We start from the raw sequence: 22,890 nt of genomic DNA, 5'->3' as shown, positions 1-22,890 counted from the left end.
GATGACATATGGATGTTTGTGTCTGGCCGTGAGTCGTGCATGGATAGCCAGCTTGTAAGGCGACCACTCGCGATAAGCGGGAAATCTGCGTTCGGGTCCCAGTCCGGTACAAAGTTTCACTGTCGCCATTCCATTCTACGGCTGATGTAGTCCTCTTCGTAATTGCGATTTCATTTAATGCGTTAAAGAAATATAGGGAAACAGAGTGTTTATAACTTGCTTTTCAAGGTCACCACGAATTATCTCGAGTATGTAAGAGAATGTTTCTCCTGTCGTCCCACATATCTGTAAAACTGTTTCTGGTTATTCCGATAACCGAGGAGAGAGTGTGTAGTACTCGCCATGTTCTTCAGGAGACAGGAAAGTTCATTCACATGCATTCGGCGTCTCTTTATTAGCAGAAGTCACTATGCAGCACTCGTATCCAAGCACAGAGGCGTCGTGGTATTCACCCCACCCTAACAGGTTGAAATCGCGCGGTTTTTCGTATTAAGAATTTTTTACGGCGATCTTAGGACGCATACATGTTAGGAAGACAAATGAAAAATCAAATTTCATTTTTTGCGAAATATTTTTATAATAAACGTAAATAAAGTTGGCACTTTTGATGAACGGAATCGTACTTTTGAGCACAGTTGTACAAACGCACCAATTCTGTTCATAATACAGTATAAGAAAACCAATTATCCCACCACGGTAAATTCCTTAAGGAATCGAACATCAATTTATAAAATAGCTCTGTCTTAATAGAAAGCTAGTTTTTCACACATCTCAATGATTATGACGTCATATCTCCCGAACTATATGTCGTCCAATAATACAGTTTGGCAGGAACATTCAGTGGTAAATGTGCGTAAAGTCTACAAAATGAGCCGCGCGGGGTAGCCGTGCGGTCTAGGGCGCCTTCCCACGGTTCGCCCGGCTCCCCCCCCCCCCCCCTCCCTCCTCCCCCATCGTAGGTTCGAGTCCTCCCTGGTGTGTGTGTGTGTGTGTGTGTGTGTGTGTGTGTGTGTGTGTGTTTTGTCGTTAGTGTAAGAAAGATTAAGTAGTGTGTAAGCCTAGGGACCAATGACCTTACCAGTTTGGTCCCAAAGGAACTTACCACAAATTTTCTACAAAATGAGTTGCATCGTGCCTGATGCTGTTGTTTTCCTGCATGAACAGCGAAGTTGTTAGTGAACGATAAACTTTTTTTTCCTTTCATAATTTTTTAGGGTTGTCAGTGAGGAAGTTTGGAAAAGGTTTGAAATTATATGTAAGGTTCGTTGGAAGTTCTCTAATTCTCAAATAATGGATGAATAATGTCTGACTAATTAGCTTATGTGAGCTCCACTGCCTCAGGACAAACATTTATATTCGGTCTATAACTGAATGAGAAACTCAAAATGAATTTTTTTGCTGCCCCTGTAAGCCGTTAAATAGATAACCATCAAATGGAACAGGGTGTCTGTTTCTAGCCGTTTAGTAATAGATAATTGTCTAATGATTGATAATTTACTTCCCTTGTTTTGTTTCCTGACTTTCAGGTCCTTCTCCCGCCGATTTTTTTAAACCACCAGTCCCAAAGTCCCGGAAATTATACCTGTCAACCCTAGTGGGGCCCTAGCCGATATACAGGGTGTCCCAGTCAAACCTCCCTGATTTCAAAGACGCAGGGAAAAAAGCACAGTAGATACGACAGTGAAAAATTCACCACATTGTAGAGCATCTCAAAGAATTTATTTATTTATTTATCATCAATACACCTCTACATGTGAACCATTTGTAGCACGAAGAATATGGAGTCTATGTTCAATTTCTTGCCTAGTTCTTTGCAACATTTCCTCTGTTATTGTTGCAATTGCATTAGTGATACGATGTCGCAACATAGGAAAATCGTCCACTTTGGTAGCATACACGCAGTCCTTCACATCCCCACATTAAGAAATCAATCGGCATAATGTAGTGTGAACGTGGTGGCCAGGCAATGGGTCCACCGCGGCCTGTCCAACGATTGGGAAGTTTCCTATCCAGGAACTTGCGAAAAGCCGTTGACCAATTTAGCGGAGCTCCATCTAATCGAAAAATGATGTTGGGTTGCAAGTCTTGTATCTGAGGGTACACAAACTGCTCCAACATGTCCAGATACACTGACCCTGTTCTGCATTAGCCCACACCAGATATTTTGTTTAGGGCTATCACGAACATGTTCAATAACAACGTGCGGATTTTGCGAACTCCAAATCCAAACATTATGCCTATTAACCCTTCCTTATAGACGAAAGGTTCCCTCATCTGAGAATAAACATCTTTCCAGAAAGCTGGCATCCATATCAATACGCTGCAGCATAGTCACAGCAAATTGTTGTCGGCTTGGTTTCGTCAGATGTTGCAGAATTTGCACGTTTGTAAGCACACATACGAAGACGCTGGCGAACTACACGATGCAATGTTGATCGAGGTACATCAAGTTGCCTAGATGCTTCGCGAATTGACTTATGTAGGCTTCTGAGAAACGTTTGTCTGATGTAATCCGCTGTCTCTTCTGAAACTCCGTAACATGCACCGCCAGAATGTTTCAGAACACTTCCTGTTGGCACAAACTTCCTATACCACTCTTTGTTTTCACATCAAGTGGATCACATTCATACACACGACGATAATTTCTTTGTACAGTAATCGGCGATTTTGTTACGGCAAACCACACTGCTGCTTGCGCGCTGCTGTAGAGTCGCCATTTTCACTTCATGCGACATGCTGCACTCTGGCGACGATACTTCGCACTCCTGAGCCTGGAATATAAATTCTTTGAGATGCTCTACAACGTGGTGCATTTTTAATTGTCGTATCTACTGTGGTTTTTCTCACCTGGGTGCTTGAAATCAGGGAGGTTTGAGTAGGACATCCTGTAAATTCCACATTTCGTCGGGGCAGCATACTGGTTCGGGCCGGGCTTGGAAGTTTCCAGCACTGCTACAGGAGCTAGTTACACACGCCAGTCCGTATCAGCAGCCGTGCACTAGTGGCGTATGGCTACTTTAATCCTGCGGCTCTCGCCTGCCTGTTGCGTAATGTTATTTAGGACGCGTCTGGAACAGAGATAAGGGGGCGGTATCTGGACTGCAGTGATATGTGCTTAGCGCGGACTCTCGTCACCGTCCTCTTCTCCGATTTTTTGGGATCACGTTTGGACGCTCCTTCTGATGAACCACCGTAGTTGCGATTGAAGGATCGCCTTTAAGTTGTTATTAGCGACCTCCAGACAGCGCTATAAAGATGTGACATTACTATTGTTTCATAATTTTTCATTCCATTCATGTACGACCGAGCGCCGAAGTTGGCTACTTAAATACAGCATTGCTAATTCAGGAAACAGTGAGGTGCTGCGGTCTGCAGGGTTACTGTCCGCATTGAGGTTGACTCCCTTCATCCGTGGTCGAATGGGAGGTAGTTTCAAGGTGTGGCACGCAGCCATAGCGTAGAAATATCTCTGAGCATTGCGCTTCGCGCATGTCGTCAACATTAAGCTGAAACTGTCACTCGACGTTGTTTGCTGAAAGTCAGTTCACACTGGCTGTCGCGACACGTCAAATTACGTCGCCTCAAAATATTTCACCATGCATTTCAATCGCCAACATTCACACAGGTCGTCAACAGACTGTGACGTTACATCACGGCACGCTGATGTTTCACGGGGAAAAAGTTTTGACGGTATCGTCGTCTGCTAACAACGTTCAGTTAAACTATTTTCGCCGCGCTCACTCGAGTTGTGGTACTGGCTTTCATGCTCCTGTGTCGTCTTAATCTTCATTCTATTATTTACTTTGTTTCCGTGACAAATTGCAAACGTTCCATGAGAAGTAGGATATTTTTTTCCATTCAGTGTTCTTACACAAGAGAGATCAGATACCTGAAAGCGAAAAATTATTTGGATTTTACAATAACATAACAGAGCTGACGCCCACAATGTATATAAAGAAGAACATAAGTTTAAGTGAAAAGGTCAGCTTTAATGAAGGAGAAAAGGCAGTTGTTTTTGACGTCATTAGTTACATAAGGGGAAAAAACATAATAAATAAAGTAAATAGACTCCATTTATTCCATTACAGCTACAGTTTGAGATATTTGTATGTACACAGACGGGGAAAAAAATCGAAACACAAAGGAGGAGTTGTGCGACGTAAACGAAATTTGGTAGGCATGTTTGTACATTTGAAAGATGATGTCTATTCAAATTTCGTGTCAGTTGCATGAGTGGCGCAGGATGCAAATCACGTTTGCTTTAACGCTGTAACGGTCGTGAGCGTTATTTACCTTTGAGATTGGACGTGGTGAGTTCATGTTACTCAATAGTGCCTTTAGGGCAACAAAGACGACATTATGCGATTTTCACTCTGCAGCGGAGTGTGCGCTGATATGAAACTTCCTGGCAGATTAAAACTGTGTGCTGGACCGAGACTCGAACTCGGGACCTTTGCCTTTCGCGGGCAAGTGCTCTACCAACTGAGCTACCCAAGCACGACTCAACGCCCCGTCCTCACAGCTTTACTTTGCCAGGACCTCGTCTCCTACCTTCCGAACTTTACAGAAGCTCTCCTGCGACCCTTGCAGAACTAGCACTCCTGAAACAAAGGATATTGCGGAGATATGGCTTAGCCACAGCCTGGGGGATGTTTCCAGAATGATATTTTCACTCTGCAGCGGAGTGTGCGCTGATATGAAACTTCCTCGCAGATTAAAACTGTGTGCCGGACCGAGACTCGAACTCGGGGCCTTTCGCGGGCAAGTTTGGAAGGTAGGAGACGAGGTACTGGCAGAAGTAAAGCTGTGAGGACGGGGCGTGAGTCGTGCTTGGGTAGCTCAGTTGGTAGAGCACTTGCCCGCGAAAGGCAAAGGCCCGAGTTCGAGTCTCGGTCCGGCACGCAGTTTTAACCTGCCAGGAAGTTTCAAAGACGACATTATCAGCACCTAAATGAGTTTGAACGAGATCGTGAAATAGGGCTACCAGAAGCTGGATGTTCCTTCTGCGATACTGCAGAGAGGCTTGGCAGGAATGTAGCCACTATACAAGACTACTGGCAGCGGTCATCAGGAGAATGTACGGTCGCAAGAAGACCGCACTCCGGACGGCCACGTGGCACTACCGAGAGGGAAGACCTTCGTGTTCGGAGTATGGCTCCGGCGCATCGTAATGCATCTGCTGATGTAGTTTGAGCAACAGTTGACATCACAGTGACACAAGGAAATGTTACAAATCAATTACTTCAAGGACAGCTTCGAGAAAGACACGCTGTAGCGTGTATTCCACTGAACCCAAATCACGGCTGTCCGCGACTTCAGTGATGTCGAGCTAAATCTCATCGAGGGCAGGGTGGGGGGTCTATGGTGTTTTCTGATGAAAGGTGGTTCTGCCCCGCTGCCGCTGACGGCCGTGTTGATTAGGAGGAGGCGAGTTGAGGTCTGCAACCAACCTGTCTGCGTGTTAGACACACCCGACCTACTCCCGGAATATGATCTGGAGTGCCATTTCGTATGACAGCAGAGCACCCTCGTGGTTATCACACGTACCATCACTGCAAAACTGTACGTCAGTCTGGTGATTCGACCTTGTGCTACCACTCATGAAGCCGGCCGAAGTGGCCGTGCGGTTAAAGGCGCTGCAGTCTGGAACCGCAAGACCGCTACGGTCGCAGGTTCGAATCCTGCCTCGGGCATGGATGTTTCTGATGTCCTTAGGTTAGTTAGGTTTAACTAGTTCTAAGTTCTAGGGGACTAATGACCTCAGCAGTTGAGTCCCATAGTGCTCAGAGCCATTTGAACCATAAAAAAAACAAAAAAAACCACTCATGAACAACATTCGAAAGTGCGTTTCTCAGCAGGATAACACTCGGCCACATACCGCTGTTGTAACTCAACATGCTCTACAGAGGATCTACATGTTGTCTTGGGCTGCTCTATCACCAGATCTGTCTGCAATCGAGCACGTATGGGACATCATCGGCCAACAACTTCAGCATCATCCTCATACAGCCTTAACCTTTCCCGTAGTTACAGACCAAGTTTAACAGGCATGGAACTCCAGCCAACAAACTGACATCCGGTACCTGTGCAACACAATGCGTGCACGTTTATTGCTTGCTTTCAACATTCTAGCCGTTCCACTTGTTATTAATGTACGAGCGTTTCACATTTGTAATGGCATATCTCGCACTTATATAACCTGTGATGTTTCAGTTCAAAAATGGCTCTGAGCACTATGGGACTCAACTGCTGTGGTCATGAGTCCCCTAGAACTTAGAACTACTTAAACCTAACTAACCTAAGGACATCACACACATCCATGCCCGAGGCAGGATTCGAACCTGCGACCGTAGCGATCGTGCGGTTCCAGACTGTAGCGCCTTTAACCGCTCGGCCACTCCGGCCGGCTGTGATGTTTCAGTGTTGATCACTGAAATATGTTTCCTTTTGTAAGTCACCAGTTTCTGACTGGTTTGATGCGGCGCACCTCGAATTCCTCTCCTGTGCCAACCTTTTCATCTCTGAGCAGTGATTGAAACCTACCTCCTAAATTGATGGATCTATTCTAATCTCTGTCTTCCTCGCGGTTTTTAACCTCTACAGCTCCCTCTAGTACCATGGAAGTTATTCCCTGATGTGAAACTTCTTGGCAGATTAAAACTGTGTGCCGGACCGAGACTCTTAACTCGGGAGGTTCGCAGGAGAGCTTCTGTAAAGTTTTGAAGGTAGGAGACGAGGTACTGGCAAAGTAAAGCTGTGAGGACGGGGCGTGATTCGTGCTTGCGTAGCTCAGTTGGTAGAGCACTTGCTCGCAAAAGGCAAAGGTCCCGAGTTCGAGTCTCGTTCCGGCACACGGTTTTAATCTGCCAGGAAAGTTTCATATCAGCGCACACTCCGCTGCAGAGTGAATATCTCATTCTATTCCCTGATGTCTTAACAGATCTCCTATTATCGTGTCCCTTCTTCTTGTCAGTGTTTTCCATATGTTCCTTTCACCTCCGATTCTGCGGAGAACCTCCTTATCTTATCAGTCCACCTAATTTTCAACATTTTCCTGTAGCACCTCGTGCCAAAGGTTTCCATTGTGTTCTATTCCTGTTTTCCCCAGTCCGTGTCTCTCTACGATACAATAATGGTCTCCAGATGTACATTTTCAGAAATTTCTTCCTCAAATTAAGACCTATGTTTGATAATAGTAGACTCCTCTTGACCAGGATGCCCGTTTTGCCAATGATAGTCTGCTGTTTGTTCTCCTTGCTCGGTGGGTCGTGGGTTATTTTGCTGCCTAGATAACAGAATTCCTGAACTTCATCTACTTCGTAATCCCCAATTCTGACGTTTTTTCGCTGTTCTCATTTCTGTTCCTTCTCATCAGTTTCGTCTTTATTAAATGTGTTCTCAGTCCATCAAACTTGAAACTCCAGGTAGGAATATCAGCAATGTAGTAAAAGATGGATTGCTACTTCCATAAAGAAGAAACGCTAAGTTACAGACAGGCACAATTAAGACACTTACACAAAGCTTCTGGCCACAGCCTCCATCAGCAAAAAAAAAAAAAAAACACCATCATACATACAAGCAATCATACCTCCGCGAACTCCGGCAGACTCCTATTATACCTTTTTCTTCAGCTGTCGATTCTGCCATATACTCATCTAACGAGAAATCCTTATATTCTTTCCATTTCACTTCGCCGACCCCCACTACATCTAGACTGAGCCTCTGATTTCCGTTCTAAGATTTTATATTTTCCCTACCACGTTCAAACTTCTGACAGGTCACGCCCCAACTCGTAAATGTAATCCTTCTTTGGTTATTCAATATTTTTTTTTCGTGGTCGCCTTCTCGTTAGCAGTCCCCTCCCAGATATCCGAATAGGGGACTGGTCCGGAATATTTCGGCAGTGAATAGATTATCATCAGATTTTTTTTCCAATTACAGATCACATGTCCTATGGCTACACATAAGATTCTTCTGCCTTTTAGGGGCATTTTCCCACCCCAAGAGTGCCCTGAAGCTCTGTCTACTCCGCCGCCCTTATTGTCAAGGTCGTTGGCAGAAAGAGGGTGGCTTCTCATGCCGGAAGTCATCGGCCACCGTTGCTGATGCTTTTTATTCAAAATTTAAGCAGCAGCGTGGTTCGAATCTGGGAGTGAGGATGTTTTCACTACTAGTCAAAGACGCTACCCCTAGACCACAAATGGTTCAAAATGGCTGTAAGCACTGTGGGACTTAACATCTGAGGTCATCAGTCCCCTAGAATTAGAACTACTTAAACCTAACTAATCTAAGGACATCACACACATCCATGCGCGAGGCAGGATTCGAACCTGCGACCGTAGCAGCAGCGTGGTTCCGGACAGAAGCGCATAGAACCGCTCGACCCCAGCAGCCTGCCCCTAGACCACAAATGTTATCTAGACAAATATATTTCCGGGATTTCATTTCTCTACATTAATTATTTTTTGGTGTTGCGATTTTTTTTCCGTCAGTGGATATAACTTCCGTAGCAAATAAAGGTTGATATTTTGAAATGTTGCTTCACTTCTCAGCACTTTAACAAACGAAATTGATCAAGAACATACGTATTAATTTTGCTTCGGCCATTAATAAATATTGTTGTTAGTTCCTCAATTCCGATACTATACCCTGACATTTTGTATCACAGTTGGCGATTTACATTCGCCATTCGATAGTGGTGTAAGCGAACTGAGATAACGTGACGTGACGGATAGTAGTGTTAATGCAAGCCGACGTTACGGTGCCGTTACGTGATGCCTGTTCATTTTTCTCTTCAAAGTTGAGAGCCTAGTGTATTCCAAGTATCAAGTGCAAATTTTTATGGTGTCTATAAAACGCCTGAACCAAATCCACAGCAACCACGAAGGGTATCTGTATTTACTAGCGATACAATGACATTCAAAATTTATAGGACGCATTACGGACAAACGTGCGCTGTTTCGAGATCACGTGATCAGTGTATGTTGACAACATAAAATCAGTTCTGCGCATCTGAATGCTGACTCCAGAGATATTTCTACTCTCTGCACGCAGCGAAAGACTTTGCGGGAGACCGACAAACAGGTTTCAGGCGTTATCTGTAACTGATTAACATCCTGAGCTGCAGTCACCTGTCGCGTTTCAGAAGAAGCCTCTCTGCCTGAAAGATCCGGGCATTCACAAAGGGTGGGATTATTGGTGGCCAATGTCGTACTTTAGCGATATTCCTGTCAATGAGGGGAAGCAATTCAGTGGGAGTGTAACAGAAATGCAGATATTGCGAGAACCTGCTGAGAAAACTGGAATAAAAGCAGCTTCCGGAGCATAAACGGTGTACTGTGTTTAACCACGGCATATCTGTCATGTACAGATCGTGCACATGAATTAAACAAATAACAGCTTGCACGGAGACGTACAAGCAGTCATTTTTTCCATACGCCATTGTATATTATTGTATGGTACCATAAAGAAGTGCACTGGGGCACAAGTTCCGTAGTGAATACGGAGTGTAGGTATGGATGTAATAGGAAACCTGCAGTGGACAGTGTGTCAGTTCTCTAGTTTAAAAAAGTCAGATAAGACATCTTTTCTTTCTTTTCCACTTACATTATAGAATTTTGTTTGTGTGGATGTTATTCATGTGTTCAGTGAACTTTACCAATGCCTGCCTGCCATGGGGCCAAGTCAAGAATGTGTCTGCAACGTAACATATGGTGGACGTCCACATTTTCTAAGTCGTGTTTTCCAAAATTCTCTTAAGAAATTTCCTTAGTCATGGACATGACCTTATTCCCATTTTTTATTTTATGAGCTGCTATGTTGGGCAATATTAGGCTATAAATATGTTTTGTCGTGTTCGATCATCACTAATACTGGCATACGAAAGTTCTGACTGGGCTATAAACTGAATCGTGTGACATGTGACGAAGGCAGGGCTGGTTCCTGAAAAACATTCCACACAAGCGATAAATTCTTTGGTGTCCCTCGACCCGCCACTCCCTCAGACATTGTGGTTGCTTTCCTGGGGCTCTTAGTAAGACCTTAAAAAATCGTATTTGGAATCCTCCGGCGCGCCTCTGTTTGGGCCTTAAACCGGCCGCTGCCTCAGTCGACTGTTATAGCCATACGAGGAAACTCTAAGATACTTGAACCGTATGTAACTTGAATTTATAGTACAAAGGGTACTAGGAAAGTTTTCCAATACGACGCAACAATAAGTCGCACGAGGCTGATTGTTGTGTTCTGAGAATACTTCAGTAGCATTGTATCCGCTGTGCCAAGTCTGTGGGCGCAGTCTGACATCGTGATCGCGAAGTGAGATACGGGCAGCTTTACGGTACAACTTCGCTCGTGGTTTGAAGAAATGACTCTTGCACTCGGTGATCTGTGTCCACATCGTACAATTATATTCATGTGGTACAGAGAATTCCAAAGAGGAACTTTCACTCTGGAGGACGCTGAGAGGACGCGAAGGCCATTGATGCTGTTAGGAAAAGGCTAGACGAAGCAGGCGAGTTACCTATAAGCAGATAAAGGATACCTTAGGGCTAAATGCACCACCAATTCGTTCTATTCTGCGTGATCTTTTGCAAGTAAAGAAATTTTGTTGTCTCTGGGTGCCGCATAGACCGACGGAAGAGCAGATGATACGACCTGTGAATTGGTGCTGGGAGATATTAAAGAAGTTGTTAAGGGACAAACTCAGCAGGTGAATAACATCGTGACAGGTGACGAGACTTGGCTGTGCTATATGATGTGCCTACTAAGACTCAAAACAAATGTCTTTGAAGATGAAGACATACCCTTAGCTGTCAGAAAATCCCGATAAGTAAAGAAGAAAATGATAGCTGCTTTTTTCAAATCGAGTGGAATTGTGGAGCATGTTGTTTTGGACACACAGAAGACACTCACAATTAAGTGGTACACTGAGCAGTGCCTGTCCAAAGTCATCCAATCTTTGAAGAACCTGTGACCGAAGTTAAGAATGGACACTTGGTTCCTCCATCACGACAACGCTCCATCATACAGCGCCAAAGTATGCACCGAATATTCGCGGGGTACAGGAATGAAAGTTCTCGAGCACCCTCCTTACAGTCCAGACCTTGCTCCCTGTGACTTTGCACTGTTTCCGCATGTGAAACTTAAGCAAACGAGTGCAATTTTCAAGTGATGAGGACCTCCTGACGGCTTGGAACAACGAGTGTGCCTAAGTCCCTACAGAAAGTTGCGAGAACTGGTGTAGGGATTCGCTTCGGAGGATGAAGATGTGTATTGAATGTGACGGAAATTACTTCACAAAAATTAATAAATAAAGCTGTATTGCAAAACTTCCTCAGCAGCCTTTGTGTTTGCGACCTCGTCCCTTCCCGTAAACACTACATAAAACTTGTGTGATACTCGGGGCTGATTTAAGACACAAGCGGCGGCTCCCCTAGCGCAGAACTTGTGCACGGAGCGTGTTATAATTAGTAGCGAAAACAACCCAGTTCAACGCTCAGTTCATTTAGATTTATTTTTAACTGTCTTATCACAACCAAGGAGCGATAGCTAATACGTGAGGGAGAGACAGAAAAGGAGGTGGGGGTCACCAAGTGATATGTCTCTCCTGGGGAAAATTGGATCAAGAGGGGGAGGGGGGGTGGGGAGGGATGGCGGCGCCAAATGATATGTCGCTTGTGTGGAAAAGACGTTCTTGCGTCGGCCCTTATGATGCTTGATATGTTGCGTAAAATGTGATTCTTTTACAGAGCCGTAGATAATGTTCGCCGTCGACGATTCAAGTGAATGCCGAAGCAGATTAGACGTCGTACGAATTTCTGTCACACGTAGCAGATTTATTGCTTCCGGTGTTTCTCGTTGTGTGTTCTCAACTTTTCCTAACTATGCAGGTTCGGCGCATTCGAGCGTGCATATAGTTCTAGAAAAGCAGAAACTTTTGAATGTAACTGTCATAATTTCAACTGCTTGCCGGCGTCATTCTAACAACATCGATGATGCGTGAGCCAGACCATCAAAGTTATCAGCGAAGCGTTAATCTGTTTTAGTAACTTCACAAGAAATAGAATTTTTTGTCAAATATTTAGTCAGAATAGTTTGTATGTATAGAATACACGTTTTTCATCTGCTTAGAATGAATGGTAGTGTCTTTCTCCTCTGATAAAACTCATTCTACGTCTTATTTAATTTTAGTCGTAAAATTTTTGCATCAGGGATTATGTAACATTTTGATAACTTTCAATTAAATGAACTGGTCAGAACATTCAAACAAATAGAGGGTGACACAGAAAAACGGGAACATTTCCACAATGCAATAAAACAAGAAGTGATGAATGAAAGAAATTGCATTCGTAGTAAGTGAAACCTTACAACTTTGCCATATACGAAACATTGCTGACCTTTATCATTTTTTTAACAAGTACTTCCTTTAGATGGCGTCCTCCTGTATGAATACATTCGTGAAATCTGCTGTTGAGATTCCTCATTGACCGCTGCAACATCTCAGCTGGAACACTGTGAATTGCATCCCCAATTCTTTGTTTTAACTCATCCAGGGTTCTTGGTCGAGTCGTGTAGACTTTGCTCTTGAGGTAGCACCACAAGAAAAAATCACAAACGGATAAATCTGGCGATCTAGGGGGCCAGGGAATGTTACCGAATCGTGAGAATACACGATTGCCAAACAATTCTCGCACATATGCCATTGATTGCCGTGCAGTGTCTGATGTCGCTCCGTCATGTTGAAACCATTCTTCTTGAACGTTTGGAAAGTTGTTCAATGCAGGTGTAACGAAAGTTCGGAACATCTTCCCGTAACGATCGGCATTGACAGCTAGTGCGTTTCCCTGTTCATCTTGGAAAAAATACGGCCCGGTAATACCATATGATGAAACACGTCACCATAATGTCACTTTACTAGCGTGTAAGGGGCACTCATTAACGTCATTAGGATTTTGTGTTTGCCAGTAACGGTAGTTCTGTTTATTCACATAAGCTGTGAAATGAAAATGTGCCTCATCTGACATCCACAACTTGTTTAGAAATTCATCGTCATTGTTTATTTTTGTTATCATTTGTTGACAGAATCCTTATCTTTGTCCTTCAATTGTTGCACCATCTGTAGGTTGTTCGGATAAAATTTTAAATAAACATGAAGAATTCTGCGAACACTCTCTCGGGACATTCCAACCACTGCTGCTTGCTTACGAATTGAACGCCGTGGACTCCGTAAGACAGACTCGCGTACATCAGTGTTCGCCGGAGAACGCACACCTCTTGGCCGCCCTGTTGGTTTCTTCTTGAGAGCAGATCCTGGTTCTTCAAAGTTCTTAATCTAACATTTTATCGCGTGTTTCGACGGAACGGCATCATGACGTCCTACATTATAAAAACATCGAAACTCCCTCTGCGCCGCTACCAAACTATCATTGTTTTTATAAAACTTTCTTTGCGGCTAACGCACGCTGTTGTCTGTTCCACTGAACCATTAGTAATGAAACGGCGGACTGTTTACTCGCTAACTGTCACGAACCCACAGTGCTGCCACCTGCCCATGGCTGCCACTACTCATTTCAAACATTCCCATTATTCTGTCACCCTATATCATTCCTCCATTAATCAGAGCAAACAATACTTGTATTTTTTAGGACTGGAGAATGAAATGGCTCTGATAAACCAGTTGGTAACGTTTCAATAATACACTTGAACACTGTTTAGTGCAGTGGTTCCCAACCTAGCAGTAACTGCCCCCAGAGGGGTAAAATGAAGCTTACTGAGGGTAAAAACAAAAAGAGTTCGATTGTGTTCCGACCACGAGACTAAATTATTTTTGAAAGATCGTTATTAATATCACTGTTTCCCAAGACTGTAATACTGATTCTACAGGGTGGTCCACTGCTAGTGACCGGGCCAAATACCTCACGAAATAAGCGTCAAACGAAAAATCTACAAAGAACGAAACTTGGCTAGCTTGAAGGGGGAAACAAGATGGCGCTATGGTTGGCCCGCTAGATGGCGCTGCCATAGGTCAAACGGATATCAAATGCATTTTTTTGAATAGGAACCCCCATTTTTATCACATGTTCGTGTAGTATGTAAAGAAACATGAATGTTTCAGTTGGACCACTTTTTTATCTTTGTGATAGATGGCGCTGTAATAGTTACAAACATATGGCTGACAATTTTAGACGAACAGTTGGTAACAGGTAATTTTTTTAATTAAAATACAGAATGTAGGTACGTTTGAACATTTTATTTCGGTTGTTGCAATGTGATACATGTACCTTTGTGAACTTCTCATTTCTGAGAACACATGCTGTTAAAGCATGATTATCTGTAAATACCACATTAATGCAATAAATGCTCAAAATGATGTCCGTCAACCTCAATGCATTTGGCAATACTCTCAACAGCGAGTAGTTCGCCTTCCGTAATGTTCGCAAATTCATTGACAATGCGCTGACGCATGTTGTCAGGCGTTGTCGGTGGATCACGGTAGCAAATATCCTTCAACTTTCCCCACAGAAAGAAATCCGGGGACATCAGATCCGGTGAACGTGCGGGACATGGTATGGTGCTTCGACGACCAATCCACCTGTCATGGAATATGCTATTCAGTACCGCTTCAACCGCACGCGAGCTATGTGCCGGACATCCATCATGTTGGAAGTACATCGCCATTCTGTCATGCAGTGAAACATCTTGTAGTAACATCGGTAAAACATTACGTAAGAAATCAGCATACATTGCACCATTTAGATTGTCATCGATAAAATGGGGGCCAATTATCCTTCCTCCCATAATGCCGCACCATACATTAGCCCGCCAAGGTCGCTGATGTTCCACTTGTCGGCGCCATCGTCGATTTTCCGTTGCCCAATAGTGCATATTATGCCGGTTTACGTTACCGCTGTTGGTGAATGACGCTTCGTCGCTAAATAGAACGCGTGCAATAAACCTGTCATCGTCCCGTAATTTCTCTTGTGCCCAGTGGCAGAACTGTACGCGACGTTCAAAGTCGTCGCCATGCAATTCCTGGTGCACGGAAATATGGTACGGGTGCAATCGATGTTGATGTAGGATTCTCAACACCGACGTTTTTGAGATTCCCGTTTCTCGCGCAATTTGTCTGCTACTGATGTGCGGATTAGCCGCGACAGCAGCTAAAACACCTACTTGACAGCAGCTAAAACACCTACTTGGGCATCATCATTTGTTGCAGGTCGTGGTTGACGTTTCACATGTGGCTGAACACTTCCTGTTTCCATAAATAACGTAACTATCCGGCGAACGATCTGGACACTTGGATGATGTCGTCCAGGATACCGAGCAGCATACATAGCACACGCCCGTTGGGCATTTTGATCACAATAGCCATACGTCAACACGATATCGACCTTTTCCGCAATAGGTAAACGGTCCATTTTAACACGGGTACTGTATCACGAAGCAAATACCGTCCGCACTGGCGGAATGTTACGTGATACCACGTACTTATATGTTTGTGACTATTACAGCGCCATCTATCACAAAGCGAAAAAAGTGGTCCAACTGAAACATTCATATTTCTTTACGTACTACGTCAATATGTAATAAAAAATTGGGGTTCCTATTTAAAAAAAAAGCGCAGTTGATATCCGTTTGACATATGGCAGCGCCATCTAGCGGACCAACCATACCGCCATCTGGTTTCCCCCTTCAAGCTAGACGAGTTTCGTTCTTTGTAGTTTTTTCGTTAGATGCTTATTTCGTGATATATTTGGCCCGGTCACTATCAATGGACCACCCTGTATGTTACTAATCATTAAATATTTTCCAAGTACTAACATTTAACGTATGACACAATGTCGTGGAGACCACAGCTTGTGAAGTTAATGTATTAACGTCTTCCTCACATGGTCCACCCACTACACACATACTTTGTTCTTTGTACCATGCATATACACTCCCCAGTCAAATTGATGTGATCACCCGTCAAAAGCTTGTATAACCACCTTTTGCACCACGGACTGCTGGGAGGCGTGCAGAAAGTGTGTCGGTGAGATTCTCAAATGTACCGACAGGAATGTGGAGCCACGCCCACTCCAGTATTGTGGCCTGCTGTGCCATGTTTCTCGGTTGAGGGTCGTGGTGCGACCAGCCCGATAGAGGTGATCCTATATATTGTCGACTGAGCTTAAACCTGCGGAGTTCCCTGGTAAGGTAAGCTCGTCCTGGTGCTCTTTGAACCACACACGTACACTGCGAGCTGTGTGACGCGTTGTATTGTCCTGCTGGTAGATGCCATCGTGCCTAGGATAAACAAACTGCATGTAGGGATGGACGCGGACCCCGAAGATAGATGCATAATCTTGTTGCCCCACTGTGCCTTCCAGAATGACGAGATCACCCAGGGAGTGCCAAGAGAACGTTCTGCAGAACATAATCTCTCTCCTCTGGCCTGGACCCTTCCGACGATTGTTGCTGCGTGTATGTTTCCAGACATTTCACGCCGTAAACGCCAATGGCCATCTTTCCGATGGGGCATAAAACGAGATTCATCTGAAAAGGCCACCCATCGCCACTCAGTGGACACCCATTTGAGGTATCGGCGTGCCAATTCTATCCTTCGTCGCCGATGAACGGCAGTCAGCATGGGTGCATGAAATATGCGCCTGCTGCGAAGGCCCATAAGCAGCAACATTCGCTTAGCAGCTGTTGGGGAGACACTGTTGGTAGCCCCATAGTCCATCTGGGAGGTCAAGTGCTCAACAGTTGCACCTCTGTTCGCCCGTACTTACCGGGTGATCCAAAAGTCAGTATAAATTTGAAAACTGAATAAATCACGGAATAATGTAGATAGAGAGGTACAAATTGACACACATGCTTGGAATGACATGGGGTTTTATTAGAACCAAAAACATAACAAAGTTCAAAAAATGTCAGACAGATGGCGCTTCATCTGATCAGAATAGCAATAATTAGCATAACAAAGTAAGACAAAGCAAAGATGATGTTCTTTACAGGAAATGCTCAATATGTTCATCATCATTCCTCGACAATAGCTGTAGTCGAGGAATAATGTTGTAAACAGCACTGTAAAGCATGTCCGGAGTTATGGTGAGGCATTGGCGTCGGATGTTGTCTTTCAGCTTGCCTAGAGATGTCGGTCGATCACGATACACTTGCGACTTCAGGTAACCCCAAAGCCAATAATCACACGGACTGAGGTCTGGGGACCTGAGAGGCCAAGCATGACGGAAGTGGCGGCTGAGCACACGATCATCACCAAACGACGCGCGCAAGAGGTCTTTCACGCGTCTAGCAATATGGGGTGGAGTGCCATCCTGCATAAACATCGTACGTTCCAGCAGGCGTTTATCAGCCAGGCTGGGGATGATGCAGTTCTGTAACATACCGGCGTATCTCTCACACGTCACGGTAGCAGTTACAAAACTAGAATCACGCATTTCCTCGAAGAAAAAAGGCCCGATAACGGTAGATGTGGTGAATCCAACCCATACCGTGACTTTCTCGTCGTGCAGTGGAGTTTTCACGACAGTTCTACGATTTTCGGTAGCCCAAATTCTGCAGTTGTGGGCGTTGACAGACCCTCGGAGCGTGAAATGAGCTTCGTCGGTCCACAACACGTTACTCAACCAATCGTCATCTTCCGCCATCTTTTGAAACACCCACACCGCAAATGCCCTCCGCTTCACTAAATCGCCAGGTAACAGTTCATGATGCCGATGGATTTTGTACGTATAGCATCGGATGGTACGCCTAAGTGCCAACCAAACAGTAGCGTATTGAAAGCCGGTGCGACGTGCGACTACACGAGCGCTGACTTCCCTGTGCACAGACGAACCCGCTACAGTCTCCATTTCTTCCTGAACTGTCTCAGCAGCATTACGCCTTGTGCTCGGCGGCCACTACGGGGTCTATCGTCTAAACAACCCGTGGCTTCGAACTTCGAAATCATTCTCGCCACAGCTGCATTTGTCAACGGACCTTTACCCGTTCGAATCCCCTTCCTGTGGCGATAGGATCGTAACGCTGAACTAAAACATTCCCCATTCTGATAATACAGCTTCACTAAAAGCGCCTTTTCAGATAACGTCAACATGTTGCGACTGCAGCCGCATGTGATTCTCTCTCTCATTACATCTCCTTGTACACGATTGTCATGCGCAGTCGCTGACGTTTTGCTGTCCAGCGCCATCTGTCGGACATTTTGTGAACTTTGTTTTTTTGTTGTTGTAATAAAACCCCATCTCATTCCAAGCATGTGTGTCAATTTTTACCTCTCTATCTACATTATTCCGTGGTTTATTATTCAAATTTATACTGACTTTTTGATCACCGGGTATATCCGCAGCCGTCGTTCATCTGTCATCTATTCCCAGTGGTGTATCACAGTTTCTTCGGCGCCGGTTTTGTATAGGATCATTTTGCCATGTACGGTGTATTTTAATCATTGCGGCAAGCAAGCATTTTACAAACTTAGTGGTTTCGGAAATGGTTCCACCTTTGACCCGAAAACCAATTATGGTGCTCTTTCGGACGTCAGATAAACCGCTCTGTTTCCGTATTAAGACAACGAATGTCCTTTTTGCCCCAGCCCTTGACACACTTTTATGTACCCTCCACTGCTAGTGCTGCCAACTGTCGTCTCTGAGTGGCTATTGCACGTTGACGTCGAATGTAGGTGGTGATCACACTAATGTGACGGGACTGTGTATGGCAGTGAAACTGAGACGTATGCGTCACATATGCTTAAATATTTCATGAAAATGCGTTTGAGGTTGTAGCTAGTTCCTGCAGTAGACCAGAAAATGCTTAATTATTCACTTCACAACAACAGATGAACTAATTGACAGGACAACATGACAGAAACTATGTTCAAGCTATTGTGTTGCTGCAGGGTCTACATTGTCGTCAGAAACAAAGCATTCTCAACCTGAGTCATCCAGTTTCTGCCAGTTCAGACGTAAGGGGTCCAACAACCAAGTGATTTGTAAACCGTACTCCTAGTGCTCATATTTTAATATGGTTGGTTTTAACTGGGAGTGCAGGTTGTTGGTGAAGAAAGTGTTGCTAACGAGAAGAGTTGTGCAGACGAAGCTTTTTTAGTGGAAAGCGTCTTCCCTCAATTTGAATAGTCGCCTTTCTTTTCTGATAACGTAAGACTTGCGAAGTACTGAGAACCGCTTCATCATTATACAAAAAAAGTTTTTAGATTCATGCAGTACCAATTAATCATTCAAGGAGGTAGGCAGGATATTGTCAAAGAGGGGCTGGGGGGGGAGGGGGGTCCAATGTATTAAAGAGGACGTTCAAAAGCTCATGTTTTTCATTTATTCTGAAATACATTTATTTTTTAATTTTATGCACCTAAATTGCTTTGGTTCAAATGGCTCTGAGCACTACGGGACTTGACTGCTGTGGTCATCAGGCCCCTAGAACTACTTAAACCTAACTAATCTAAGGACATCACACACATACATGCCCGAAGCAGGATTCGAACCTGCGACCATAGCGGTCGCGCGTTCCAGACTGTAGCGCCTAGAACCGCTCGGCCACTCCGACCAGCAATTTGCTTTCATGGCGCATTTATACAAATAGTATTCTTCCTATAAATTTCAGTAGAAACATTTTCTTAAGTAAGGTGTAACATATATTCCCCATACATATGAGGAATACTCAAAAGCACAATTAAATATTTCTTTGACAGTGCGATAACCTCACTTTATCACCAAATTAATTAAAATTGTAGTATAATGTATTCCCTCTTCGCTGACAAAACACAGCTCAGTCTTATAACATAAGGTTCACCATTGCAGGGCACCAGATCTTAACTTTCGGTTGGGTAACTTACAAACTTAAAAGGGTTCAGACCTCTTTCGACACTAGCTATCTTTCTCCTTGAAACCAAGTCAAAATTCCTTCAGCGCATCAAAGCATCCCATGTTTCCCAATTCATACTCAAGCTGAAAAAAGCTTTTAGGATGAACGAACTATAGAATGTGCTGTCATCACATAAACCTCCCTCTCTCTAAAAGCCACTCTCCATAGTTCCGTACCGGTAATCGTTATCGTAACTGAGTACTGCACGGATGAGCAGATTAGGCGATATTTTGCAGTTTTGGCTACGAATAATAGAATTTTAAGCAGATTTTGTAAAGAAATGCAACCATCGCCGTTTGGGCGATATTTTTGTTGATCAACGCGACAGAGGTAAATCCAAGTGTGTTTTTATGCACTGACTTAGTTTAATGTTATTTGTAATGATGTTCACTGCTTCGCTGCCTTGTGAAACACTGAAGTATTACAACCCCAAAGTTCAGTCAGGCTTCAAATAACGACTCCAGTACTAAATTGATATAGATGGGTAATTAGGCTACATATTTTTCACGTACCATAAAGTTAGTGGACGAATGAAAAGTCGCTTTCCTCTTCTTTTTTTTTTACAAATTTATCCATAATTAGAAACTATCACACAACACAAAAGCAATAAAGCAATTAAGTTCAACTGCCAGTGAGAACGGAACTGATTAACAAAATAAGGCCAATAATATTAAGTAGTTGATGTTGGCAAGTTTAAATCTATCGATAGTGCGTAATGCTTTTTCGTCGATTGATTAAAAATCAAATCGTCTTTCAGTTTCACTACATAGCAGCTAGTCCGTGTGTAATTTCATTCAAATGATAGAGAGGGGAGGGGTCCAGATCCTCCGAAAGCGCCCCCGCCCCCACTTGGCTGCGTCCTTGATTCATTAGTTTGTGGTTCAGTAATTCGTTATTCAGTATGATACCCACAAATACTAGATACAACATCCCTTTAGGCATCTTAAAAATGGAAGTGTTCAAAGAAAATTCTTTTTCAAAATGGTTCAAATGGCTCTGAGCACTATGGGACTTAACTTCTGAGGTCATCAGTCCCCTAGAACTTAGAACTACTTAAACGTAACTAACCTAAGGACATCACACACATCCATGCGCGAGGCAGGATTCGAACCTGCGACCGTAGCGGTCGCGCGGTTCCAGACCGTACCGCCTAGAACCGCTCGGCCACCACGGCCGGCAATTCTTTTTCGTTCTAAAGTTTAGTTAGGCGTTCGTGTTGACGATGGTGCGGGAAAGATGAGGGGGCATGTGAAGGGGGTTAGGGAGGTGTTGCTAGATAATACCCAAATTGCACTCGGGGGTAACGCTTTCAAAATCGAGAACCACTGATTTAGTCACTTACTTAATACAAATTCTTGGCTTCGTAATGAAATGGAAGGAACTGTGATTTAATAAATGGTCAAGAGTAGATTTCACAAAATAAAAGGCGGTACAACATGACTCTCGAAACTAGTCTGATTACAAATTTGCAGTTTGTTTTCCCTATGATCGCTTCGCAACGGGCGCAGGAAATCTGGTGTCGGTTAAGCTTTTTTTGCGGTTGACGGCTTACACTTAACCATGACTTGTATCCAGTGACACGTGACGTTCAAGCTGCACCATGCTAGCCGTCCGCACTCCCCAGATCTCCGCCGGCATAAGCGAAACGAATATCACAAACACTATGCAATTCACACGAAATAGTTAACAGTATTATACAACAATCCTCAACCAATAATGTTAAAAACATACTGTACCATTCATTTTGATTCCATTACGCTGTGATGTCTGTGTACCTCAGGAAACCGGCGTTCCCATGCCGGCGGACCAGCCAGTGGACGGCAGCGCGATCGAATGGATCCGCATGGGCACAACGGTGGCCACCAACGCGTTGCTGGAGCGCAAGGGCGAGCGCATGGCGCTGCTCGTCAGCTCCGGTTTCCGCGACGTGCTCTTCATTGGCAACCAGGCCCGGCCGCGCATCTTCGACCTGGTAAGGAAATGCCCAAATAGTAGCAGAGATGTAGTTTTACAATGTATATTTATTGCAACTCCATGTGCCTCCCCACTCTCCCCTGGTGACGATGGTTAAGTTATTCCATATCTTATATAAGGAGGAAACAACGAGAATGAAGTTTGACTGGAATAATAGTAGTTAGTATTGCATAATATAATGCCAAGACGATAATTACGTGACTGATTTTATAATGTTAAAACTCAGATTTCTTGTACAGAGTTTAGGTAAGGCTTGTCAATCAGTTTCAAGACAACAATAATACAGTCGACTTTTGCTAATTCGAAACTCGATAAATCTAAAAATTCTGTGTGTTTTGATTCACTCAGTAAATATTAAAGATCGTCATACATACCGCACAATAAACAATGTATCAATCGAAGTTGATGGCTGTCTAGTACTAACAAGGGAACCTCCCCATCGCACCCCCCCTCAGAATTAGTTATAAGTTGGTACAGTGGATAGGCCTTGAAAAACTGAACACAGATCAATCGAGAAAACGGGAAGAAGTTGTGTGGAACTATGAAAAAAATAAACAAAATATACAAACTGAGTAGTCCATGTGCAAGATATGCAACATCAAGGATAGTGTGAGCCCAGGAGCGCCGTCGTCCCGTGGTTAGCGTGTGCAGCTGCGGAGCGGTAGGTCCTTCGTTCAAGTCTTCCGGTGGGAGAAAACTTTTTTATTTTCAGACAATTATCAAAGTTCAGGCACTCACTTATAATCGACTTCGCTCTCCAAAATTCCAGGACATGTTAAGATTTGCTTGGACATATGCAGGATTTGACGGTCTACACACGGAAAAATTTGAAAACGTTAAAAACATATGTTTTGACAGAGCACAGACAAAACTGTGCGACTGTGAAACTGTTGCATTAATTTGTTGCAGTTTATGTGACAAACTCTTATGTTTTCACACTTTTTTGGGAGTGATTATCACATCCACAAGAAAACTTAAATTGGGCAAGGTAGAAGAATCTTTTTACCCATTCACCAAGTGTACAAGTTAGGTGGG

At 43.9% G+C, this 22,890-nt stretch overlaps 1 protein-coding gene across 1 annotated transcript in view; it reads left to right on the top strand.

Annotated features, from left to right (window-relative positions):
* The window catches only part of LOC124802498 (5-oxoprolinase), a 187,784-nt gene that overhangs the window by 24,206 nt on the left and 140,688 nt on the right, over positions 1-22,890 (top strand). Inside the window, exon 2 of the mRNA XM_047263316.1 lies at positions 21,662-21,853. Coding sequence (XP_047119272.1) covers positions 21,662-21,853 — 192 coding nt within the window. The remainder of the gene's footprint in view (positions 1-21,661; positions 21,854-22,890) is intronic.

Source organism: Schistocerca piceifrons, chromosome 6 (assembly GCF_021461385.2).
Source record: "Schistocerca piceifrons isolate TAMUIC-IGC-003096 chromosome 6, iqSchPice1.1, whole genome shotgun sequence".
Lineage (NCBI taxonomy): Eukaryota > Metazoa > Arthropoda > Insecta > Orthoptera > Acrididae > Schistocerca > Schistocerca piceifrons.
This window is presented reverse-complemented; position numbering and strand designations above follow the sequence as displayed.